The 26,306-nt window shown below is 53.3% G+C and overlaps 1 protein-coding gene and 1 long non-coding RNA gene across 2 annotated transcripts in view; both read left to right on the top strand.

The window, feature by feature from the left end:
• Positions 1–26,306, top strand: part of SETD1B (SET domain containing 1B, histone lysine methyltransferase) — a 46,382-nt gene that overhangs the window by 5,632 nt on the left and 14,444 nt on the right. Inside the window, exons 6-9 of the mRNA XM_068654388.1 lie at positions 2,653–3,828; positions 20,649–21,428; positions 25,226–25,396; positions 26,027–26,114. Of these exons, the coding sequence (XP_068510489.1) occupies positions 2,653–3,828; positions 20,649–21,428; positions 25,226–25,396; positions 26,027–26,114 (2,215 nt within the window). The remainder of the gene's footprint in view (positions 1–2,652; positions 3,829–20,648; positions 21,429–25,225; positions 25,397–26,026; positions 26,115–26,306) is intronic.
• Positions 11,290–19,550, top strand: LOC137841465 (uncharacterized). The gene is made up of 2 exons (XR_011088624.1): positions 11,290–12,435; positions 17,193–19,550. It is a non-coding gene; the product is annotated as an uncharacterized lncRNA (long non-coding RNA).

The following is a 26,306-nucleotide window of genomic DNA, read 5'->3' as shown; positions in this document are numbered from 1 at the left end:
TTTTCTAAGAGTAGCATTGTAGAAAATTCTAAACAACCACTTCATGAAATTTAGCTTTTTAACACTATTACTTTAGCTTCATTTGTCCCACCATAGTTTCAGTGGACATTACTACTCTCCATTTAAATACTCCTTGCTCCTAATTGCCATAGCGTGTGTAACTGCAAATACAATGCATGTGGCCAGTCTCTGTGCCTGTGTCTGTGTAGCGTGGTAAGTGCTCTTTGTATTTCTGCATGAAAAATACCTGCTGAACTGACAGCACGTGCCCTGCTAATGTTAGAGGTTCCTGCAGTTAGGGGGACAGATCGGGTCTGTCCCTGAGGTGAGATTATTCCCTTGAAGACAGGGGGAATGATTTAAGTGGTACATTTGGCCTGGTGTCTGCAGTAGGCAATCCTTAGAGCGTGTGCTCTTCAGCTGGAAGAGGGGAAATATCAAATCTTGAGTAGTGCCATCAATTCTCCAGAATCTTAATTAGTCACCGGGATCATTTTTTAAGAAAAGCAGTGTGCAAAATTGCTGGGTTTTCTTAATATTTAGCGTATGATTCTCTAAATGGACTTGTGCAGATAACTGCTCCCCTACAAACCCCACTAGAATGAGGGGGGTGAAGGGAAACGAAGCCTGTTTGCATGGGGTCACCGGCCTCCTTGGCTTATCTCAGTCTACTTTGGCTCTGATCAAGGCTTGGGAACCCATTTTAAGGCATCAAGTTTTCAAAGAGATTTGGCAGAAGTTTTTGTAACTTTTAAGTATGAATTTCTTCTTGCAACTTCTTTGTGCTCTTAGGGCTCCTTAAAATGCTGTCATTTCATTAAATTTGCAGGCAGGTGTTTTCAGGACAGATTAAGAGATGTGTATTGAATGTGAAAATCCCACTGATCTGAAAAAATGAAATCTTCCTGTCTCACTGCTCACCCCCATGGGAACAAGGCAAAGCCCCTGCATCTCTTAACAAAATCACAGAGGCTGATTCTTCCTTACCTCCCAGCCAGGTGTTTTTTAGGGCAGAAGAGGAACAAGTAATGATTTTGCATTGAGCAGGGCCTGGCTTTGCTTTTCTGCCTGTTCCAGCACCTCCCAAAGAAAATTGGCCAGACTTGTTTACTACTTTTTCAGGGTTAACAGCAAAATGCTTCATTGATGATATCCCCTCAAGTAATCCCTACTGTAATTAAGATAGGTTCTCTAGATATTGTGTTTGGATATTGTATTGTTATCCTGAATTGATTTTTCCCCCAATTACCACCATAATTATTGCTTTGTGGGTAACTTTAACTGTTTGCATCTTGTTCCTGTCACTGGGACCTGCCAGCAAGCTTGTTTGCTGTGGTACTTTAGTAAAATGCTCCCGCTGTTAGCTTTCCCCCTCGTGCAGAACATCAAGGACCTGACACATCCATGAGCCACAGTCCCTCCCTTGAGACCGTATCCAAACCCCCCTGAAAAAAGAGTTCACACCTCCACGAGAGGTGCGGAGAAGTGGGCTTTAGCAGGGACCACGGTGTGATGTGGCTGCTTGCTGAGCAGCTGTGGAAGAATCTTTCCTGATGTCCGTGTCCCTAGGGGTAGGTGAGAGCTCAGCTGGGGGTTGTGTGTGACAGCAGGTCCTCTGAAAAGCCTCTGCACCTGCCTGTGCCTGGGAGAGCAGCAGCCAGCCCGGAGTGTCAGCACGTAGGGACACATCCCCGGGTCCTTTTTGGGAGCTGGAGCTCAGTCCTGCCTCTCCTGCTACCAGGAGGAGTCTCCGTGAGCTCTTGCTTTGCTTTATAGAAAATTGATTGTGGCGCTGATGTTCAGCAGGGCACTGTTATGACTCAGCAGTGTCTGAGTGGGAGCAGGGCTTCTCCTAGAAACCCCCTGAATGTGCCTGTGAAGTGAATTTCAGAGCAATGACTTGGCTGCACCGCAGGCTTGGAGGGTTTCAGTTTTCAAACGCCATGTTCAGGAGTGCTCTACCTGAGCATTGTCTTTGTGCAGGGCTCACAACGTATTTTTAGCAGCTGGGAACTTTGTCTTCCCTTTCTGCCTGTAGCCTGCTCCTTCCCTGATGCAGAGCAACGTTTGGCAGAGGGTGGTGAGCAGCTCCTGCAGCTGGAGCAGCACAGAGCCCTCTTGCCTTCAGCAGGCCTCCGCAGGCAATTTGGGGGCGATAGGGGGGTTAGATTGCAGGTTTGCAGTTTGCAGGTTTGCAGGTTTTGATTTGTTCACACAAAAAGTTTTCTGAGATCTGAAACTCTCAGATTATGTTCTCAGACTGCAGTTTTAGCACAGGATTTTTATCATTCCCTCCTTGCCGTGCAGACAAGCTGTGTGTAGTTGCTAGAAATCTAAAGGTAGCTGTATGTCTGCGAGTCTTCTGCTCACATGATGCTCTTGGGCATACAAGGATACCGTTTTATCTGCTTTCTTCCTTCTCTTACAGACAAGTTCCTCTTTGCTCTTTAAATTTTTATTTTCTCTTTAAATTAAGGGGAACTGTTCGTAATGGTAATGGTTTATGTTTTCAGGGATGCTGTAACCTATTTTTCTTTGCTACGGAAATCAATTCAAACTCTCAGGTACTCATCTCCGAAAACCAGGCGGATTAGACAAACAGCTTTTCAAAAGTGTGTGTTTTAGGTGCTTTTCTCTTCCCTCTTTTTGTAGTTGACAGATTCCCTGAAACGCCTGAAAGACAGCAACCTTTCCTCTGCGGGATCATCCGTCACCCCGAACAGCAGCACGCCGTTCTCCCACGACACCGCCTATTCCAGCTGCCGCCAGGACACCCCCAACTCGTACAGCCAATTCACCCCGCAGTCCCAGGGCACGCCCCACACCCCGCGGCTGGGGACGCCGTTCTCCCAGGACTCCACGTATTCCAGCCGGCAGACGACGCCGGTCTACCACTTCGGGCAGGACAGTGGGTACAAACCCAGGAGACACGAAACCAAATTTACGGATGCCTACAACCGCCGGCCGGGACACCACTACGTTCACAACTCGGCGAGTGTCTTCCGAGGGACGGAGCATCAGTTCGGCGCGTTCAAATCCCATCCGCAGGAGCCGGTCCAGTTCTCGCACACTCCTCCCCTCAGCCATTCGGGTTCTTCGAGTTACAAGTCGGCCTTTTCTCCCTACCAAGCACCAGCCGTGTTCCCCCAGTCCGAGGAGCAGCAGTTTCCCCAAACTTCCAGGGAGACGGAGTACCGGAGACCTGCGCCGCCTCCTGCCGAGATGGTTGTGGAAAGCAGCACTGCCACGAACATCGATTTCGTGCCGGTGAAGGAGAAACCGGAGGAACCTCCGCCCTTGCCAGATTCGAACTCTGCTCCTGAGCCGAGCACAGCGTCCTTCTCTCAGACCCCAGAGAGGAGCGAGACCCCTGGCACCCCCACCATGGAGTCTGAAATGCAGCATAACAGTTTAGACTCGAGGATTGAGATGCTCTTAAAAGAGCAGAGAACAAAGTTACCCTTCCTTAATGAACACGACTCGGACACCGAGGTCCGAATGGAAGGTAGCCCCATCTCCTCCTCTTCCTCCCAGCTCTCCCCGATCCCGATGTACGGTTCGAACTCCCAGCCCGGTTACAGGGCTCAGACACCTTCCTCGCGCCCTTCCAGCACAGGCCTGGAGGACATCAGCCCCACGCCCTTACCCGACTCCGACGATGACGAGCCCATCCCTGGGACGGCTTCTCTCAGCCAGAACTCCAGGGGGACGTCGGAGGCCGGCATGACCCCCATCGATCAGCTCAACAGGACCTCCAAAGTCGAGCCCTCGGAGGCTAAAGAAATGGTGCCTGGTGACCAGACCCCAACGTCCGAAAAAATGGATGAGGTAAGTGAGCTGGAACCGGGTCACCAAGCTCCGGACCCGGGCACGGAGTTGCTCTTATGGTGTTTTTTTTGTGTTGTTCCGAGCGTAGGATTTTCTGGTGGCTTTTTCTTTTGCTCAAGGCAGCTGGAAATCAGCTAAATGTGACACCAAGTGATGGGCTTAACTTGCCGGTCTCCAGGTTTCTTTGTTTCTGACAGCAGCCTGCTGCAATTTATAGCTTCAGGAGAGCTCGGGGACTGAGCAGGCCCTGGAAGTTTGGCCACTGCTCACGCTGTGAATGTCCCGAGTGTCAACAGACACTTAAGCCCCTAGAACAGTTGATGGAGCACTTTCTGCCCTCGCTCTGGTCTCTGGACGTGGGGGTGTGCGTGCACACACTTGCTGAACGGGGCTTTCATGTCAGGCCGAGGTATTGGACGCAGACTTGGTGCGAGCTCTGCAGCTCTGTGCCAGCTGCCTGGAGCAGGAGGCAGTTGCTGGGCTTTGGTGCTCCCTGCGCTCGGAGGGAGCTGCGCGGGGTGGAGTGGGGCCAGCAGACAAATGATGTTGTGTGGCGTCTGTTTGGGACCTCTGCAAAAAACCTCTCAGTGTCGCTGCAGCAGACGTGTGGGTCCTGTTCGGCTGTGCCAAGAAGCAGTCGAGACAGAGAGCTTGGTAAATGCCAGAGCCTTTCTCCTCGGTGTTTAGGGTAGTAATGCAGCAAGTGAAGCTGCTGTCCCTGCTGCGCCAGGACTGTGCGGTGAGGAGAACCCAGAGATCCGGGATCTGATTTGGGTGAATGCCCCGAGTGTGAGAGATCGGTGCCACGTACTCATGAGAGTTTGCTGGGGTTCAGCTGGCAGAAGGGGTTTCTCTCCAGTGGCCCACGGTTGTGAGGTTTTCACCCCAGAATTGGCTGCGTTTAGGGGAGGAGGAGCTCCTGCAGAGTGCATGTGGGGAGGGGAGGTGTGCAGCACTGACAGTGCCTGTCTCAGGATCAGGTAGGAGAAAGTGTAACTGCACTGGATAGTTTGTGCTTTCTCTGTGCCTTTCCAAACCTGCCTGGCCTGGCCGTTGTTGTTTAGTCTTTGAAACAATTCAATCCCTTGGGGTCTCACTCCTCATCTGGGTTGGCCCAGGCTCCCCCCTGGGGAGGTACCTCCCAGCCGGTGGGAGCTGGTGATGAGTTAATTAGGAACAGGATTCTGATTCCTTAAGCTTGGCCTGGCAGGCTGAGGAGGGGATGCTCCAACTTGTTAAAACGCAGTCATAAATAAAACCAGGAAGGCTTCCCTCCTCTCCTCACCCCTCTGGGCTTGGGTCTGCCGTCCTTACCCTCGTGCAGGAGAGTTGTGGGTGATTGTGCCGACGTCGAAGCCTGTGCTAAGCCTTTGTCTCCCCTTAATGAGATGCTGGTGTCAGAAGTTCACGCCGCCGGTGCTATCACCATGATAGGAGAGCCTCGACCCTCCCAAGGCACAGCAGTGGGAGCGGGGGCTCCAGGCGGGTCCTGCTGCCTTCCTCGTCTCCTCTCCTTCCCCGAAAAGCGGGCTGCTCGTTGTCAGAGCTGTTTGTTCAGTCCTCCTCTCGGTTACAAATCACGCTAAGCTGTTCTGGCGTGTTGGGAGAGCTGCCTGCGCCTTCCCTTGCTCCTCCCGATGCGCAGAAACCATCTCCATGTGGTTTTGCTTCCTTTCCCCGCCCTTCTCCCCCCCACCCCCAAAGTTGTTTTTTTTTTTTTTTTTTTTCTTCAGAAAAAGGCTCTCCTGGCTTCCCTCTCTTTTGCTGGAGGAGCAGAGCCCAACAGTGACTTAAGGCAGGCTGAAATTTGAGCTGCAGCTTCCCAGCTGAGCCGGAGAGGGGCATTGAGTGTGGCGGAGGGCTGGGAAGCTGAACCTCGGGCTCCGGCCCCTTGCGATAGCACCCAGCAGCTTCCAGTCCTGCGGGGACTCCTCCGGCAGGGCGGAGGGAAGGCAGCCCCGAGTGTTTCCAGTGATTTTGGTGTGGGGAGCCGAGCAGAGGTGATATGTTAGAGTAGGGAGGACTCGTTGAGTGTCACAAGGAAGCAATAAAGGGCAGAGTTTGAACTCATTTGCTTCATATTCGGCTTTCGGGGGGCCTGAGCAGCCCCTGGCCTGCCCCCCTTGGTGGCTGCTCCAGCTGGGAACGTCTCAGAGCCCGCAGGGACAGCAGCGAAGTCGCGGGGAAGTTTTTCATGAGGCAGCAGCGGCGTGTGAAGGACCTCCTCCTGCCCTCAGCAGAGCAAGCAGGATTTCTGTCAGTGACTGCCGGCACAGCGCTGTTTGTCCTGCAGGTGAAGCGCTGTCAGATCGTCAGGGAGGGCTTTTCAAAACCTAGAAGATGTTCAAGAAGGAAGTCGAGTTGTGTAGTTATTTTAATAACACTTCTGAGGGTAGCGAATTGCCAACTTCCCTTCCTGTGTTTCTGAACGATAACAAGGCAGGAGCTGTGACGATTTCTTCGTCGTGGGATCTTTCTGTGCCGTTCCAGAAGCGCAGAGGTTAAGGAAGCACCCTTTGACGTTCGGACATCCCATCTGAGCCAGGGCTTGTTTTTGCTTGGCTCGGTACAGGAAGAGGCCCTGCCTCTGTGCCGGGGAGGGTGGCAGGATTAGAACAGGTCACGTTGCCGCGTATCGATGATGCCTTTCATGTTGCAGCTCACGAACGTATTGGTTTGTGTGCGTAGCCTGTGTGTAACAGGAAGGCCGTGTGATTGACAGAGGTATTTTTCCAGATTTACAAGTCCAAAAATGCTTCCTGAGCAGGGCTCAGCAGCCTCGTGTCTTCCCGGTGCTCTGGCTCAGCACCTCGTTACCGCGGTGGGAGGGGTGCCTCAGCCACGCTGAAGAGAACGATAAAAACAAAGCTCCTGAGACACCAGTGAGGGGTGAGCAGCCCTGCTGTGAAGTTCAGGGAGAAGCCTGGAAGCTGAGGAGTGCACAGCAGCCCTACAGGCACCTCACTTATGTGCTTATGTCACTTGTGCTCCATGCCGGTTGGCCACGGTGGCTTTGATGCCGTGCGGGACACCGAGGTGCATCCTACAGGACAGCGCCGGCACCGCTGCGACAATCCTTGTGTGGTCATGGGCAGAGCTGGGAGAAATCCCTGATGAAACTTCACACCGGCCCTCCGGAGCCTGAGCAGGACGTAGTGACAACCCTCAGGGCACCGCATCGAGTCCTGCACCTCCCCACGTGGCCGTATCCCCGTGCTCCGAGGGCCCTTCCTGGGCAGCGGAGTGCCCAAGTGATGTGTTCGAGGTAAATGGTGGGGAAGGCAGAGCCTGGGAGTGGGGAGCTCGGATCCCTTGGTTTCCACAGGAACTGTGAGAGCCCTGGTGCCATCAGGGGCTGGTAGGGATGTGTGGTGTGTACGGGTCCACCTGGGGTCCGATTTACAGCTGGGGTCGGATTCGGCACCACTGGGGGGAGACGGGGGAAAGGGATGTGGCGGTTGCTCTGCATTTTGTTTTAATTGAAGAAAGGAGAAAAAAGGGAGAGTGGCGGCGTGTGCCCGGGCTCATAAACACTTTTTTTCAAATTTTCCTGCCTCCCGAGCTCCTGCGAACACGCTCACGCCTGACAGAACCGGTTCCTGATGGAAACTCCAGCAGGAGGTGTGCGTGGTGACCGCGAGTTTCCAGAAAGGCAGCCAGCCCGTGCCAGGCAGCAGATTCGGGCGGCTGCTGTGGTTCCACGCAGGAATCACATAGGGCAGCCCAAAAATCCCCCAGCAGATGACTTCAATACGGCCCCGTGAGCCTGCCGAGATGCGCTCGGTGCTGCCTGTTCTTCAGAGCTGGTCCTGGAAGGCTGCAGGCAGGGAGTGCTGCTCGTGGGGAAAAACCTCAGTTGAGGAATATTTGGCTGCACGGCTTGGTTGCTCCGTGATGCCTGGCTACTTCAGGGGCAGCGTGTCTTGCTGGTAAGGCAGCTAGAAGCGGTGAAGTGCTTTGGAGTGTAACTGAAGAATAGAAAGCAGGCTGTGGTTGGGAGGCTGAGTGCTTCTCTCACTCTCTCATATCAGGCCAGGGCTTTGAGGCTTTTCCATTTTGCATATCTCATAGAAATGACACTGCTGTCCCTTTTTTAAATCACTGTTGCCAATTATACTCTCGCCACCAGCTCGGTTCTGTCTTCGTTTTGCCACCGGTGCCTTCCTGTACGTTCTCAGTTCCTAGCGGACCGGGCGCGTGGAACTGAATCCCTCATTCACAGGGAGAGCGCCGCTCCCTTCGTCTTCACGTGGCGTGTAGATGCTCTGCTGCTCTGGAAAGCTGAATCCAAATCACAATGTTTAACCACAGCACGCAGCTCGTGGTGGAACGGCGCTTGTAGGTGAGCTCTGCAGACCACTTGCAGCCTCAGATTCTGCTGCCCGTGGGCTCTCCCTCTTCTTTTTAGCATTGTGATTTGGGCTGTGATGCTGTCCAAATGCCATAAATGCAACCTGTGGGAGCTGCCACTGAAGTGACACGTTTTTCCTTGGGGTTTCTCTGCCCCATCAGCCTTCTGGTTGCGTTTCACATCCGAGGTTTGTGCAGAGTGACCAGGGCGAGGTGCTGGCTGCCGGGTTGTGTCGCAACGCGTGCCGACACCGAGAAAACACACCAGTACGTTGGGTAATCGGGAGAAACAGGGAGAAAATAATGGCTTTTAACACACCGTGCTGGCAGCCGCCAGAAGAGCACCGATCTCTGGGGCTGCTCCTGGCTCTGTGCACGGCTGTGTCTGACACAGGGCAGCGAGCAGGCGAGCGCCGAGTCAAATTTCTGCAGGCTGCTGCCTCGCCTGCGGCCCCCAACCAGGCACCGCTCCTCAGCAAGCGGCGCTTTGCATACGCCTCAAGCTGGAGCCCCACAACTTCGCTCCCCCCCCCCTTCTATTTGTTCTGATTTTCGGCTGGTGCCTGGCAAAGACGGGGCGAGACTCAGAACGAAAGCCGTGGGGCCGTTAGCTGCGTGCGTCACCCCCTGCCCACGAGGGCTCCCGCGGCCCGGGTGCGTTCCTGCTGGCTCAGGTTTTGGTGCGAAAGTGCAGCGCTGGCTTCGGGAACTGCTCATTCATCACGAGAGAGAAAGGTTTCTCACGTATTTCAGCTCCTAAAAACAAAGTGGGTTTAGAAAAGGAAGAAATGGGTCGAAGATGGAAGTCTTCTAAAATGTTTTTGACGTGCTGAGTGCTGGTTTCCCAAGCTGCCAGCGGTGCGGGCAGGCCCGAGGAGGTCAGGATGCCAACAAACAGCCAGGTGGAAGGTCGGGGATCCCAATTTCTCCCTGGCTGACACGGACTTGCTCCTGTGGGCGTTGCAGGAGGGTGGCTCCGGGAGGAGGCAGCGAGCGGAGGAAGTCGTTCACGGCTGGGGCTCCGGCACTCACTCCCTGCGCAGGGGAGGAAATGAAACTGCTGCTGGACCTGGGCTGGAGGCAGCGCCCGCGGCTGGGAGGCTGAGCTGCAAAAGTGGGCAGCAAACGGCTGCAGGACAGCGTTGTGCTTGCCGGGACCCCGGCCCTTTGCTCGGGCGCTTCGTGGGGCATTTGGATTTGCAGGCAGCTCTGCCCACGTGTGTTTTGTGGAGTTTGCATTTCTGCGGTGCCAGTGGCTGCGTGCTAAGTGATTTCTCGCACACCTTTGGCTGGCTCACGTCCCAGCAGTGCTCCGTGCCCCCATCCTTCCCCCGCTGTGCACGCTGTGTGTCGGTGCTGCTCCCTCCGGAGCCTACACAGGGACCGCTGAGGCAGGCGGCTTCTTTTCAGGTTTCCCTTCTCCCCCAGGAGCTTGTTATTTCTGGTGCCTCGCGTGTGCCAGGCAAAAAAAAAACAACAACAAACTGCATATTTCTGGTGATAGCTGCGATACTCAGGGGAACGGGGAGCTCAGAGTGCACAGGCTGGGCTTAATGTTGGTGCACACCTCTGGGGATGGCTCTCCAGCCCCTCCTGCTATGTGGTTGCCACAAGCTGGCATTTATTTCGGTCGGTCCACATGTGTGGCTGGGATGTCCTGGTGCAGGTAACGGAGATCTTGCCTTAAAGGAGGCAGCTAAATGCCAGCAGCTGTCGCCGTGGTGCCACGAGCATTTTGCTAGCGTCCAGGTTGGGGTTTTTCAGGGTCGAGCACCGCACAGTCGGTGCCATCTGGTGTGGGATCTGAAGGGGTTTTGGTGTCTGGGATGGAGAAACCCAAGCTTTAGATAGCACTGTGCCATTAAAAAAAAACATATTAAGAAAAATAACGCAGAAAACAACAAAAACCACAGAAGAGCAGCTCGTAATAGTCTCCAGATTCATGAATTGAGTTGGAGCTTTGCTGTGAGTGACTGTTGGGCTGAACGCCCAGCCGGGTGTAAGAAGGGTGAGGGTTGGGCCCCGGTTGTGACCCAGTTTTGCACGCAGTGTTTGCACCGTTGTGCCAAAGTGCTGGGGTCAGCAGCTCGCCGCGGTGCCCCAACGTCTCTGCGGGCACAGCCCCGCTGCCGCTGCAGCCAGCGTGGTGTGGGGGCGATGCACATGGCAGGACGAGTGGCACGGCAGTGAGAAGCTGCTCCTTGCAAACCACGAGGCCAGCTCTGCCTCAAAACTGTATTAAAAAAAAAGAAAAAAAAAGCCTGTGCCTTCTAGCCGGTCGCCCAAATGGGCAGCCCAGCAGCCTCGGGTTGGTTGGGAGCCTTTCTCACGAGGGTTTCCTGCAGGTCCCTAAATGAGCAGCCTGCGTTTTGGAGACATTTGTAACCTCAGGCTAACACACTGAGCTGAGGGGAAAGCTGTTTTATTAAAAAAAAAAACCACCAACAAACCCCCAGCTGTGTGGTTCTGAGCGTGGTCTGGAGGTGGAGGAGAGTGCAAAGAGGGTTTGGAAGCAGTGCGGTGAGCTCCTGCAGCTCAGCCCCAGCATTTCAGCCCAGCTCTGGGGGCAGGCACGGAGCAGGTGAGCGAAGCAAGCGGCAGCGACCTGGGGACACCCGACTGAGCCTTGGGGCCAGGCTGGCAGTGTCAGGAAAGGAGCAGGGCTCGCCAGCTGCTCACCACGGCCGCTTTTCCCCTCCAGTGGTCGGTGGTGGCAGCAGGCACCAAGAGGAGACTTTGCACTAACTCACAGCAAGCCAGGAAGGGCCTGGCTCTGCCTTTTTTGGGCTGTTTTGGGGTTATTCCCTGCGGATAAGTGGCTGCGTGCAGTGCTGCTCCCATGGGATCACCACCGGGCTGGGCTGATTCCCAGCCGGGAGCTCCTGGGGCCGCTCCCTTCTCAAACCCACCCACGCAGCACCCCGTGGCCACGAGCTTCGCGGCTGAATTTGGCTCTAGGTGAGAAGCGTTTCCACGCGCTCGCTTTCAACCTCCGGCTCGCTAATTAGGGGACAGGTGGGGAAATCAGCACAGCTCACCTCTGTCTCCCCGCCTCCCCCCTGGTGTATTTTCTGCCCGAACAAATGGCAGCGGGAATGCAGCCCAGCTGCAGGGTATTTCCACCCTGGTAATTCACAGCAGTTGTGGTTAGGCGCTGTAGTTTGCATATAGCGGGGATAGTTCAATAGCCAACGGATGGTACCTTCTAGAAGGCCATGAGAAATGTCGTGTCACGTCCCACGCGGGGATTATTTTCATTAGGGGCTCAGCCAGCAGATGCCAGCCCCAGAGGTTACCTTTCCATCACCTGAGAGCAGCTGTATGGGGAAAAAGTTGCATTCCTGACAGAGCTCTTCTTCCCTGAGCATCATCCGGAGAGGGGGAGCTGGAAGGCGTTGTGGCTGGATGCTGCTTTGGGTTTTGTCTTAGGAAGATTTTTCCTGATTTAATGAATGAGTTGCATTCCTCAGCTGCTGTGCTCGATTCCGTGCTGTCTGACTGCCTGTTGCTAAATCGGCGTGGCGAGAGAAGGGAAAAGCTGAGCAGGAAATAAAGCAGTGAACAACTCAAGATGCCTCCGGAGAGAAGATCTGTAAGAGAAGAGGAAACGGTACCAAAGGGGAACTGTCTCACTGGCCTCACCCTTACTTTTGAGGAAGAACGCCTCTGCTCAGCCTCTTTAGCTGTTGAAGTAGGCTCCTCGGAGTGAAGCAGCTCCCGTGGTCTGACTGGGATTTAATGCCCCCGCTGCACTTTGCTGGAAGGACTCGTTAGCCTGCGTTACGGGGCTCAGCAAGGGAACGGAGCCTGCTGAGCTCCTTAGGGTGCCACTCATCAGCTGTGGTCACTGCTGCAAAGGGCTCTGAGCCTGGCCACAGCGACTTGCCGAGAAGTTTGCCTCTTGAGCTTCTCATTCCCCTGGGCCATTCTCTGCTGCTGCATCCCAGGAGCACTTACACCACCTGCAGCGAGAGCTTCGGCCTCGCTGCTTCCATGCTTTTTGTGTCAGATGGTTGAGATCGAGTCTGGCTGAGTGGTCTTGCCTGCAGCAGTTCTGTTGGGAGCTTCCTACAAGCCCCAGGTGCTTGTGTCCTCCCAGCTCGGGGCGGTGGCAGCGGCTGTTTCCGAACTGGAGGCCAGAAGTTTCCTTAAAATCTTACCACGTGCCACCGTGACTGCAGTGAAGATGATGACGAGGTCCAGGGATGTTATTAGCAGTTTTGTTAGTATTTTCCCTCAGGAAAGGGAAAAGTTAAGGTAAGAATTAGGATTTGAACTCTCTTCCCTCCTTGCTCCATGCCTATCAGGTAGCAAAAAGCTGTACACGTTTGGGGAGTTGTTCTGGGCCACCTCCACCAGCTGTAGGGTTCAGGCTGCCAGGCTTTCTTGCAGGTGCCAAAAACAGTTGGGCCTCGTTGTTTCCCAGCCGTACAGACAGGTCAGCTCTGCACCCTATAAATTCAGGGCAAGAACAGCTCAGGCTGCTGGAGAGGGGATGGAGAAGCCGGGCTCATCATTTGGGATGCCTCTGGAGAAGGAAGGGCAAAAGTGTCTGCGCTGCTGCGTGCCTTGGGATGCTGATGGCACCTGGGTGGAGAGCAGCGAGCAGAAGAGCATTAAAGGCCGATGTTGATGGATGGTCTCACAAAAGCTCCTCTTTTTCTCTTGCCCGGTGTCCTTCAAGGCCTCGATTCCTTGGTTTCTGCCTTCCCTGCTGAGCAAAGTCCACGCCGTGCAGGCTGCATTGTGAACGTCCAGCTCCTACAAATGAAACTGCCGTGGCTGCTAACGCTGGAAATGCAGGGAGAGAGGAACAAAGTGCTGAACATGCTGCCACAACAGCAATAGCCCCATGATTTCAGGTTCTCCAGGGTACAGAAGTAGTGTGTAAAAGGGGGAAAATATCAAATCGGCCTCGTCCTGCTGATTAGAGCTTGTTTAAATACAGCGTGTGCACAACCTGTTCTTCAATAGGCCGGTATCAGCTGGGGAAGCCAGGCTGTTTTCCAAGCTTATCTGCTTTCTTATTGCCCTGTTGGTAGCGAGATCTGAATCCGTGGCTCCGTTTGACCTGTGCTTTAAGTACAGGAGAGAGCTCAGGGGATGGCAGAGGAGAGAGCCTGCTTGGCACCGAGCTGCGAGCTATCTGTGTACTCTGCACGCTCGCTTATTGCATCCCTTGTTATGCTTATTGCTGGACTCTGATCTACTGCTGCTAATTCCCCTCTTCAGCTCTGCTTGTAAAGTGCCTTCTGCTATCTAGGAATATCGGTGTGCTCCTGCAGCACCGTGAGGAACGGAGCAGGGCATTTCAGAATCGCTCGGTACATCGGGGCTCTGCATCTCTTGTGCTCACTCCTGAGCTGAGCAGTTTGCTTTGCGTCTTTAGAGGGGGAGATGCTGCTTCCAACTCCACATCTCTTCACGTTTTGGGAACGTTCCCTGACTAATTTATCTGTAGGGGGTATTTTCTTGCCACTCTGCCATCCTTTTATGCATGACTTAGCTTCCCAGCCGACTGAGGAAGCCTTTGAAGTTAGATTGCAAATGGGCTGTCCCTTCCCCCCCTCTGAGGTAGGGAAAGCAGAGCAGCCATTGCTGGGGGAAGAGCTGGCCGTGTTACGTGGCTCCCCACTGTACCACCTCTTCTTTTCCTCCTTCCTTTTCCCTACTTCCCCCCCAAGAAACCCTTTTTCCTCTTAATAAGATCTCCTTTAAGACTTAAGGGAAAAGGCCGTGGTCCCGTGAGAAGGCAAATCCACTTTTAGGGCGTTTTGTCTGTGATGAAACGTGAGCGGCCTCCCGGATCTCCCCCTGTCCTTAAGGCACTGCTGGATTTACGTGTGGGTTTCGTGTCAGAAAGCCCTGGAGGTGAGCGATGAGACCTTTTCCCTCTGGGAGCAGTGGTGCTCTGTGCTTCCCTACCTCCAGCCCTCCCTCCGTGCACCAAAAAGCCACATGGAGCTCCTTCCTCGCCTGCTTCCAAACCACGCCGTGCGGCATTCCCAGTCTGTGGGATGGTCAAATGAGGGACCAGCCTCTGAGCCCCAGCACATTGCAAGGCACAAACAAGCATCTCCTCACCTCCATCCCGTGTTTTGGGACTGACAGGGGTTCCTGGGGGATCCACCTCTGTCCTTCTGCGGTTTGAGGCATCGACTTAAAGCTTCCTTTTGGCATTGGAGGGGGAAAAAAGACATGAATTAGGCTGGTGTTTACAGTGCTGTTTGTTTGTAATGAGCACCTGAATGTTTTTGTTGCTTGTTTTACCTGTTGGGCAGCCTTGGAGGTGTGAGGAGGACAAATGAGCTCCAGACCAAAACACAGGCTGAGCCAAGAGAGTGTGTGTCAGGTTGGGTATAGTCACTTCTTGCAGCCTGAATTCTCTTTTTTCAAGCAGTGAGGGAGAATTTTGCAGTCAGTAATCAAGAAACCCAAACACACAGGTAACTTCTCACCCCCTGCAAGAAATCCTTGCTGTGTTGCAGCTGTTTTGGTGCCTGTTTTTTGCAGGACACGGCAACGAGTTGTGGAATAGGATCACAGAATCATTACCGTGTTCTGCTCTGCTTCGTTTGCAACCTTTGCCTGAAAGTCAGATTTGCAAAGTGCCGTATGAATATACAGCTGTGTAGAAATCGTGCTCTTCTGTTCTCGAGGTAGCAACACATGTCGGGAAGGTATTCATAATCGCTCATCTGTAATGTGTTAATCTTTTAATTTGCCTTTTCCTGAGCCGGGCATTTCATTACAGCGCGAGTGCACCTGAAAGCTATCTCTGTCCCAATTAAAAGCTGCAGCGATCCTAATCGTGCGCTCTGGCAGCGGCAGGAGGAGGACGGGAGCTCCCTTTGCTGCTCAGAGGAGGAGGAAAGACGTGACTAACCAGCCTGGGGAGGAGGCAGCAGACAAACTCCAGCATCGATGCAGGCTGCAGTGGCCGTGTGCTGGCCAGAGCAAGCTACCGCAGGCACCGATGAGGCACGGGTGCCTGAAGAGGCTCAGGAGCTCTCCCGGGAGCTGGCAGGAGGATGCAGGCAGCGGTTTACTCCGCTTTTTGCAGCTGGTGGAGCCCCTCGGGTGGCTCTGCCCTCCTGCACGCCACTTGGGCAGCGCCGGCGCGGTGCCACCCTCGTGCAGGTTCCTGCAGAGGGAGACCTGTAATTACAGGGAGCCGAGTCTGAAGTGTTCGTGTGTGTTGTCAGCATGGGGCTGAGCCCCTCTGGGTCACACCTGACACCGAGAGGTGCAGATGCTCAGCACAGCACCTCTGCTGTGCCATCGTGCCCGATCCCGTGAGCTGAGGGCAGCTGGGAGGCACGGCTGCTGCTCGGTGCTGTGCCTGCGAGCCCTTCTCTAGCAAAAACCAGGTTAAAAATGGGTAAAGCAATGCTCCCTGAAGCCCTCGCTCTGCTCCAGTATGTAGATTTTGGACAGCAAGGGGTAGTTCACTGTGTGAGCCGTGTGAATGGTGGGATTCTCTGGGCTGAGCTTGAATAGGCTTAAATATGTTTTTTTTTAAAGGAGATTTTCATTGAAATTGTGCCTCTGAAGGGGGGGGTTGCAGGCGGCTGGTTTGCATCCTCAGGCTTCCCTTTTGTTCTGGAGATGCTGTGAGGAATGTCAGTGACAGGTTTGAAGTCTCTCCTCCTTTAATGTGTTCCGCAGGAGCCCGGCAGAGCGAGCAGCGCGTTACAAGGGCGCGTGCTATTCCCACCCTGGGGTCGCAGCCTGGGGAGCCAGGGCCGATTCCCTCGATTCCCTCGTCAGGCCAGCAGCACGGCGCGGGGAGGCAGCTGGAGGGACCCAGAGCCTCCTCCCGGCACTGTCACACTCACTGTGTGACCCTGCTCAGTCAGTCCTCATCTCGCTGCCTCTCCCTCGCCTCCGGAGCTTTTCCTTTCCCTGCTTTTTTGTCAGGATAAAGGCCGAGGCGTGCTCGCTCGCGGATGTTTTTAGATCCTCGCATGGACTTCATCCAAAACCAAGCAATGACTGTTTGACAGTCAGTAGGGTTATGAAAACTTTTCTCCTCCAAGAGCTGCTTCTGATTTTACATCTCGCTTTATTGAAAAGCTGCTGCCTAACACTTCAAGGGGCAAAGACTGCCAGCATTCAGTGTGCAGCTTTTGGAGTTTTGGGTGATTTTTTTCCCCCAGTATGGTTTCTGTGCGTGCAAGTTGCAGTAGGCTTACAGGTTGCCTTCCTCATGCAAGGGGTGCTTTGCTCCGTTACAGCTGATGACCTTGCATGGAGCTGAATGCCCCTGGCCCTGCCTTTTGGTGTTTTGGTGCACCAGAGCTTGGTAGCTGCTGTGTTGTGCAATACAGCTCGCCCACCTGGGCTGCAGGTAACTCGGTGCTGATCAGAGCATTTAAACAGAACCAGCTGCGAGCTGATGGTCTCCAAAATGCATTCTGAATTCTGAGCAAGCTCTTAAACCCAAGTCAGGGCCGGGAGAGAGCAGCTCTGCACGCCTGCAGCAGCCAGTGCTGCCTGCTGACATATTAGGACGTAGCTTCATTTTTTCTGCAGGTACAAACGTTTCCTTGCTACGTGCTGGGGATTGCTCCAAGATAAGGCCCATACCCTGCGTTCAGCAGCTCCCTGCCCTGCTCAGGCCGAGCAGAAGCAGGACCTTGGGGTGTTCCCCCGTGCAGCTGAGGCTGTGCCCGTGCTGCAACGCACTGCGCTGAGGGTGGCAGGGAGCGTTTGGGGGAGCAGCGAGTGATGAGGCCGTTTGTAAGCAGTTAGGCTGACTCGAGTCTCTCCCAACAAATCTGCATCGTTCAAACACCTTCGGAAAAATGTGTCATGCATATAATTAAATACCTGTTTTGCTAACTCTTAATTTAATTAATGCAAAGTGGAGATGGCAGCACCAATTAATTTAGTTGGAAATGGCTTTTCTCTCAGTGGGCTGAAGGGAGGCTTTCCGGAGGCACGATACCAGCTGCCCTGGGAAGCGTGCAGGTGAACCCCAGGACTGACTGACACCGTTTTTTTTTTGACAGTGATGGAAATGACATCCCCAGAGCAGCGCAGATGCCAGCTCTCAGATGGCTTTTTTCCCCTGTAAAAGCAAAGAGGGAAGGCAGCGAGGAGGCAGTTGCTCTGGGAGGAAAGCGTAGCTGCTTTCAGCCCTACCCTGAGAGGCATTTGGTAGCAGCCACAGCAAATCCAGGTTCAGACAGATGAACGAAAAGAAAACCGTGTAACAAAAGACCTTTCTGTCTCCCCCTGATTTCTCTTTCCGTGCCTTTATCTGTCTCACTCAGTTGGTGCCCGTGTTTTTCCCCCTCAGACAGAACTTTCCTCTAACTGCTCATCCGCTTTAAATATTAATTCCTCTTAACTTTCTTTAAAGACTTCCGTGTAGAGGATCTTCTTTTGGTTTGACCTCTTTGCTAACCTCTTGTATTCCTTTATTTTCTCCCCCTCCTGCCCTTTTGGTCTTTTTCTCCCTGCCGTTAAATCCCTTTCTCTTTCCCTTTCCGTCTTGCTTGGGTTAAAACTGGAGCACAGATTGTGTTCGCTGCGCAGGTGAGCTGTCAGCCCCACACCGCAGGAAGCAGGGAACGTGTCGTCGCTTCTTGCAGACCCAAATGAGCACCAGAGGAATTACAAAATTAAAAAAATAAATCTTTCAGTCTTCCAGAAGTTCTCGCTGTTGCTTTAGCAGCTCTTGTTTCAGCTCAAGGGAAAATAAATGGGTGTATGAATGAAGAAAGGTAACGTGCACTGCAGCGTGGGGGCTGCCACCCCCTTAGCTTCAGGTCTGCTGCCCAAGGCAGATCTGAAGCCAACTTTGTCTGTCTTTGGTCTGGATGCTCCTGGCTTCCCATCCCATGCTGACTTTTAGCTTTATCCAGCTTTTGGAACCAGCCCCAGCGCTTTTAGCAGTGCCTTTGGTGTTTATTACTGACAAACGGGGTCTGTTTCGCGGGAAACTTGTTGACACCTGCTGCGGGCATCTCGTTTGCTCTTCCTTTGCTCCTTTCAGTGGAGCTGTGTTAGCTGAAGCCGCGGGATGTCCTTTCATTGCCCGCACCCTCAGTGTGGGACGTGACCGCAGCCGAGCAGCTGGGGAGGGGACACAGGGTGTGAAACCCCAGACCTCTTAGTCGGGGCGGGGGGAGAGGACACAGTTCAGCTCTGGAAACACTCGAGCACCACAGGTTATTACTTCTTTCTTAGCTGTTTGTTTCAGGGATACACAACAGCCCTGGGAGCACCTCCCAGGTGTACAGAGGCACCAAAGCAGCTCAGCAGCTACAGGAGAGCCCCCACTCGTCCCGCGGGCAGCGTTTGGTAGCACTCACTGCAGGGTTTGCCAGCCACCAGTGCTGCTCTGTGCTTTCAGCTGCTCTGCAAAGCTAAACGGGGGTCTCCTGGGAGAGCTGAGAGGCAGGACAACTTCAGATGGGCATCTTCACTCAAGCCCTAAGTTGTTTTTTGGGGTGACCCATGCGGAGCATGGTGCACGAGCCCATGGGCTCGCGCTGCAGCAGAGGAATGCGGGGAAGCCGGGCTGAGGGGAGGTGCTAGGACAGGAGGATTTGCAAAGCTGCTGCTGCCAGCGTTGTGCTCAGCCTGCTCTCTGGTGGTGGCTGCCGTAGCAGAGATGACCTTTGATAAAAATGTGAAGCATTTGGGTTGATCTGGGTAGCTGCGGTTGCTCAGCGCCGTACGGCCGCAGCTCACAGCAGAGTCATCAACCCGGCTGCTCGTGCTTTTGTTTCCTCACCACTGTCCAAAATCGCCAGGTAAAATAGGAAATCACAGCAGAGAAGAAAACTGCCGCCGAAGCTGTTTGCCAGCAGCTCTCCCTGTGCAGGTTCTCCAGCATCTGGTGCGGGCTGAGCTTCATTGCTCTTCCTTTCAGATCAGGGAGACCGGTAGGAGAGCAGACACCAGCACCTGCTGGCACAAAACGTGGAAGAAACAAACATCTTGGGGATCTTTGCTCAAATTTGGCTGAAAACAGCCAACAGGTTCCAAAAAAACCTATTGCCAGGAGTGAGATACAGAGACACAGCAACATTACCACTTAATTGTGGTCTCGTTTCCTCAGCTGGGCTGCAGCCCACAGTGCCCAGGAGAGCTGCTGCGCCGAGCAGCACGGGGATGCTCTTCGTTTAGATCAGCTGGGGGGTGACACACAACTCTTTGGGTTTTTTCGTGCGAGGCTGTGGGGAGGAAGGAAGTGCTTGGTGCGTCGTGTGAGGGGTGCAGGCCCCGCACGCTCGGAGGGAGCCTGGGAGAGAAGGTCACGATGAGTGCTTCTGCTTTTCAGCCCTGAAAACAGCTGGGTGGTGGCTGCTGTCGCAGGAGTGGTGGGTTTTGCCATTTTTAGCTGGGAAAAAAAACAACAAAGGAAGGAAGAATGGGAGAAACAGTTTCAGAGCAGGTAGCTTGGGACCCTGTCATCCCGCTAATAAAAGGTTAGCCCCATTTGTGCCACCTTAGATCAGCTGTTGGCGCGTTGAATGCGTCTTCCAGCAGGGTTTGGTTGGTGTATTTCATAGCAGGCTTTGGTTTAATGGTACCCGAGGGATGTGGCTACCATCCATGGGGTTTTTTGGTGCTGGGGACACCTTCGGGCTGAGGTGCCCATCTGATGTCACACACCGGCGTCACCGCTGGCTGCGTACCAAGGCTGGGGCTGGTGGGGGGCCTCTCCTGTATGGGGCCAAGTCGGGCAGCTCCGAGGCTCCAGGACGAGCAGACACCTTTTGCTTTAATCTCATTTCCATCCCTGTGGTGGTAGAGGTGGCACATCGTTTTTGCATTTTGTATAACTCCATCTTTATTTCATGAGGCTGGCATTCATTTTGCTTAGAAATACGACGTACTGTGTCTTTGAATTATGGCATTTAAGACTCTGAAGTTTAAAGGCAATTTAAACAGATTCAGGCTCTTTTTTTCAGCACGAATTGCTTTGGCCCGGTCGACAACTTTTGGTAGCAGCAGCCGTGTGGAAGTATTGTCTTCCCACAATTAGAGGTTAAGAGTTGACAGCAGATGAGCCGGGGAGGATGATACAAAAACATGAACGTTCTTTGCACGTGCTGCAAACTGAAAAAGAGCTCACGGTGCAATGCACCTGTCGGGGTTAGATGCAAATAGGAGGTAATGCACCTTGCAGAGAAAGGCGGCCGGGCTGCGTGTGTTCTGCCGATCCCAGGAGCAGCTCTTCCTCATGCACAGAAGCCAAGGTTTGTGTTCGGTTGGGATCGATGCTCTTTCAGGAAGCTGCTACCTCTCTGCTTCCTGAGGTCTGACATGGGAGGGAGAAGCTTCAATGGGCACCAGCTGCTCACCAGGCCCTGGCTTCGCGGAGCATCGCTCGCTTTCCTCCAGTCCCAATTAAAACGGGGGTTAAACTTAGCCTTTGTTTGAAGCAGCCTGTGCCGCGGTATTTAATGCAGAAGGATCATGCTGCTCACCTTTCCTCTCTCTTTTCGCAGGGTCAGCATTCTTCGGGGGAGGACATGGAGATCTCCGACGACGAGATGAACCCCGCGCCCATCACCAGCGCCGAATGTGCCAAAACCATCGTGGTGAACTCCTCCGTCAGCAACACGGCCGTCATGGCCCCGTCCATCCCCCCCATGCCGCCGCCGCCAGGATTCCCTCCTCTTCCTCCTCCTCCTCCTCCGCCCCCCCAGCCGGGCTTCCCGATGCCCCCTCCGCTCCCCCCGCCGCCGCCCCCCACCCACCCCGCCGTCACCGTCCCCCCGCCGCCTCTCCCGGCGCCCCCCGGGGTGCCCCCGCCTCACATCTTGCCTCCTCTGCCTCCTTTCCACCCCGGCATGTTCCCCGTCATGCAGGTGGATATGATAAGCGTCTTGGGCAACCAGTGGGGCGGCATGCCCATGTCCTTCCAGATGCAAACTCAGATGCTGAGCCGCATGATGCAGGCGCAGAACACCTACCAGTACCCGCCTTTCATGGGGGGGCGGATGCAATTCGTGAATCTTCCGCCCTACCGGCCCTTCTCGATGGGAGCTGCTCTTGCTCGTGGGCAGCAGTGGCCGCCGCTGCCCAAATTTGACCCCTCGGTTCCGCCGCCGGGCTACGAGCCGAAGAAGGAAGATCCCCACAAAGCCACTGTGGACGGAGTCCTCCTGGTTATCGTGAAGGAACTAAAGGCTATCATGAAAAGGGACCTGAACAGGAAGATGGTCGAAGTGGTAGCGTTTCGGGCATTTGATGACTGGTGGGACAAGAAGGAGCGGCTGGCAAAGGTAGGCTCTCACCTGCCGTGTGCTGGGTCCTGGGGAAAGCTGTTCACGGTGCTTGTGGGTGGGGTGTGGGCAAGCAGGGGGCTGGGGCTGAATTTAAAACCAAAATAAAGCCTGAAATGTTACAGTAACTAGAGTAGAAGCAAAAAAATAAGCTGCAGAATAGCTCTACTGTGAGAAACCCCATTGCTCGAAGCGGCTGAAATTAAATGGGAGGCAGGTATGTCCCTCACCTGCCTCCACGCCTGCCCATGGGGCTGGTTTCAACCCCAGGAGGGTGGCAGGAGCAGCCCGGGAGCAGCAGACGTCAGCCCACAAGTGTCTGGGAGGTGGTGCTGCTGCTGCAGGCTCATTTATTTGGTGTCACTCCACGTGTCCGGGGATTTTGTGCTGCTTTGCCATCAGAGCAAATGCAGGCTGGGAATTCTGGTCCTTTCCCGGTGTCACTGCAGCCCTGCTGGGTGTCTCTGCAGAGCTGTCCTTCTGGGCGGGTTTGTGCTCTCCTGTCAAGCTGAACTCCAGTGAGCAGCAGTTGTAGGACAGGGACAGCTGCTCTGAGACAGAGCAAGGGAAGAGAGCTTACAGCACACACCCGGGAGTCCTCTGCTGTGCTCCTTCTGGGAGAGCCTTCACAATTAAGGGACCTTGCTGTTAAACTCTAAACGCCCAGCCCTATCCCACCCTCCTCCTTGTTTCCTTTCCACTCTTCGTGCAGCAGTTCCAGGGCCTGAAGTTTGAGAAGTTTAGCAGATTTCATTTTTTTTTCGTGGTCTGGACCACTGGTGGCTGCCTCCAGGAAAGGGTCTGCAGGAGGAAATGACCCCAAAATCAGGAGGCAAACAGGCAAGGGCTTTTTGCGTCTAAGAGGAAGCTAAACTTTAGCTCCAAAAACACAAAGTCAGCTGCAGCAGGAGTGCTTGAAACCATGGCGGTGAAACTTAGCGTTTCCCACTCCGTGTGACAAGGTCCGTGAGTATTCCCAGTCCCCTGCCCTCCTCCCGCCTCCCCAGCGCTCGTACACGACAGCGATTAATTCAGGAGCTGAACGTTGGCCAAATACACGAGGAGTTCCAGGGATTAGTTAAGGCAGCAGCCTCGCATGAGTCGTCTGATCCTTCCTCAGCCAATTTCCAGCGTGCCTCGGCCAGCGAACAGCTCTCGTTTAATACGCAGCAAATCTGACACTAGCAGGAGAAATAAATGCTATAGAAAGGGCCACACAGTCCTCACGGTGACTACTACAGAGGGTTGCTTTAAGAAAGAAGAAAAGGAAAGGAAAAGCAGCACCACAACCTGCAGGTACTTTCTGTTTCAGATGCCAGTTCTCCGGGCAGCACCCTCACCACGTGCTCTTGCAGCTGGCTGCGTGTTACCTCTGGTGCCTGGGAGAGCTCCTGGGCTTTCCGGACAGCTCGGTGCTGCTGCTGCCCAGCAGCTGTTTTATGGCAGTGCCTTTTGCTCTGGGTTAGAGCTGGCTGCTGTGACATGTGGCAGGAAACCCAGTCCTTCTCCTCCTGCCTAACGTGCAGAGCTTCTGCCTCCTACCAGTGCTGTGTGCTGACAGCTTCGGGGGAGGCCCCTGAGCTTCCAGAGGAGCGAGGGGACAGATCCCACAAGTAGCTGCAAAGCAGCAGTTGAAGCACCCAAGAAATTGGAACTCTGCAGTGAAGGGGCAGAATCAAGTCAAGGCAGGACTTTGGCGGCGGCTCGGGGTCTTCTCTCTCACCCCAGCTGGATTTTGCACGTTCCTCACCTGGAATTCGCAGCCCTCGTTGGCCAGGGCAGCTGACTGCTTTTGCCAAAGGAAAACAAAAGAGGAGAGTTCAGCTTAAATGGTGCCTTCTCGTTCCTGGTGTCTTTTATGACCGTGGGCTCCTCAGTGGCACCTGGAGGTCAGTTCTCCGCACGCTTTGCCCTCACTGGTTCTTCTAGAATGGACCAAGACCTCCAGGCACTGTTTGAGCTGGAAGGTTATCAGCACACAAATCCACCAGAACAGGCCCTGCATCCACATTTCCTCCCTCCTAATGATTTTAAGTGGAGCTCCTTATATAATTTTTCCTTACTGATTATTAGTAGTGAAAGAAACTGTATTATTTTCAGAGGCTTGCAAGTATAAATAAGACAGCATATGTGCTTGTTTACATCTTTTTTTTCCTCTAAAAATAAACGAAGCAGATCTGTAGGGACAGCTATCTTTTAATATCTCCTGTCCCTGGCCCACCAGCTGCAGCAGCCCTCCTGTTACAGGAGAGATCTCGTCTGTGGCAGTGCAGGAGCTCCACCACATGCCAGGTCCTCCAGCAGGCATGTCCCTCTGGTCAGAGGCTTCGTGGGTCTGCTATCTCCCTCCTTCACCTTCCCCAAGCATAAGGCTTCTCTATTTTTTTTTCCTTTCCTTGTCTGGCTGCTGTATTCCATCGAAGGAATTGTCTTGGCTGCTTTTAGGTGCTTTTAGCAGAGTGCCCCATGTACAACCAGCTCCCCAGGCCGGGCAGGGCTGCTGCTCGGCTTCCCTGCTTGATATTCCCACTAGCCTCATTCTTTATTAGCAGGAGAGCTGAGCTTAAGCTGCCTCTTCGGTGATTACAGTCAGCTTCAGCAAATTAGCTCTGTTACTGTCGGTAAGAGAAAATGACTTTTAGGCAGTGTTGCACCACGGACTGATGCCAGTGAGCGCTGCCTCCGGTGCCCTTGGCTGAAGACAAGCGTGATGTGCTGCTGTGCACGATGCTGTGTGTGCCATTCTCCCTCCTAAGTATTTTGCTTCTCCTGCGATCCAGGACTGGAGCCTTTGACGGTTTTTGTGGACTGTGGTTGCTGACCAAACACGGGGTGTATGTGACTTTTGACTCGCTGTATTGTGCCTTACACTAAAAAGAAGAAAACAGCACCAACTAGAAGGTCTGAAGTTGCTTCTAGTTACATGGGTTAGCAAGTGAAGGCAGAGAACACAGCTTTAGGCTCACTTGCCTAAGGCACACCTGGGTTATTTGCAAGAGGTGTGTGCGTAGCTGCATTGCTACCAGAGCTGTGGGCAGACCAGGAGGGCTCTGGCAGCAGCATGTACGAGGACGGTGGTGTTTCCCAGCCCCATAGTTTCCCTTCAGAGCTCAGGACACTTGTGCAGTAGCTGGTCCTTGGCACTTGGTAGCTCCTGCCTGGGCAGAGGAATGTGTTCCCTCAGGGTTCCCTCATCCCTCCCCGTTACTGACTTTGCTTCCAGCATCTGTGCTGGATTCTTGGCTATTCCAAAGGAGGTCACGGTGGTCCCCTTGCTGAGGAAACCTGAAATGGCCCAGAGGGGCTAGTGAGGACTGCTCATTTCCCTTGTCCTCTCTCGTGAAGCACATTGGCCTATGTTAAGCTGCATGCAAAGATATTGAGATCATGTTCTAAAACACTCGGTGAAGAAAGCAAGAGTGATGCTTTGCTACTTGACATCATGACGACTCCAAACACAAGACCATGTGGTATCCCAAGCCACTGCTCCAAGAATCCCAGCAGGTTTGTCTTGTAGCGCCTTGTGCAGTGCAGAGAAAATAACTTCTTAAAATGCAAAAGGGAAAAGGCTGCTTGAAGATGGCAAGGTCTCGTTATCAAGAGGAGCTTCTGCACCTTCTCCCTTTGAAGTCGTGTGGCCAAGTGGTGCATCTCCAGATGCCCTTGCCTTCAAAGAAACTGATGCCTGGGCAGGGAGTGGTATTTCAGAAACCTCAGCTACCTAAATGGCTTCTGGACTTTGTGTGCTCCTCAGGAAACTTTTCCTCTTTTAAAGTGTGTTTTTTTTTTCTCTGCAGGCATCTCTCACTCCAGTGAAGTCTGGAGGCGAACTGGAGGAGAAGCCAAAGCCGAAGGACCGAATCACATCTTGTCTCTTGGAGAACTGGAACAAAGGAGAAGGCCTGGGATATGAGGGGATCGGCTTGGGCATTGGGTTACGAGGGGCCATCCGGTTGCCATCCTTCAAGGTAAAAACAAAGTTGTCTTCGTTACTTCTAACATTCCCTAAAGGAGTATTAGGAGGACAGATGGAATGGAATCAGACTTGCAACTATAGGGTCACTTGAGCATTTTTACTTCCTGGCAAGCAGTAGACGTATAAAAAACAAAAGTTTCTTAAATAAAATAAAGAGGGGGTGGGGGTGAGGTGAGGGGGATAGAATGGAGCCCTTCATTAAAATTGAACTTTTGAGTGCAAAGATGCAAGTAAAGGTTTGGGACTAGAGACTCTGCAGTCTTGATTTAGAATGAAACTTGGTGTTGAGGTCCTCTAAGATGTCACAGGCTCAGGCTCTCTGTTCTGTTACAGCTCAGACACATCCATTTGTCAAAAGCATTCTCTGTCAGATTCAGAGTACGTGGTTGATGACATGCACCATGCTGGTATGGGAAGTGTTTTGATGCAAATTGAAGGGGTAGAGTTTCATTCACAGTGAAATTCTGTTTGCAAGCAAATAAAGGCATCAAGAGCCAGGGAAGTGGCCCTTGATTTCTTGGTGTAAGTCACACTGGCAAAGTTAGGCAGTAGCAGTTTATTTAAGAAGTTGATTTCTGCTGTTTCTAAACTCTTAGAAATGCTAATTTTGTCTTTTGTTCAGGTGAAAAGAAAGGAGCCACCTGAAGCTGCCTCAGCAGGAGATCAGAAGAGAATCCGGCCTTCTACTTCTGTTGATGATGAAGATGAAGGTTTGCAAAGCACATTTGTTTGAAACACAAGAGCAGATGCAAGCCACATGCGAGCTGAATCCTTTTAAACTTCACAGCAGTGTGCTCACTTACAGTTAGACACAGAATCAAGGATCTGAGCCAAAACCCTGCCTCTCACAAAACTAATCAGCTGGGAGATGTCTTCTCTGGATTCAGTTATCTTAAATTCAC

The sequence above is a fragment of the Anas acuta genome, chromosome 17 (assembly GCF_963932015.1).
Source record: "Anas acuta chromosome 17, bAnaAcu1.1, whole genome shotgun sequence".
NCBI lineage: Eukaryota > Metazoa > Chordata > Aves > Anseriformes > Anatidae > Anas > Anas acuta.
Note: the sequence above shows the minus strand (reverse complement) of the source record. Positions and strands in the feature narration are given on the sequence as shown.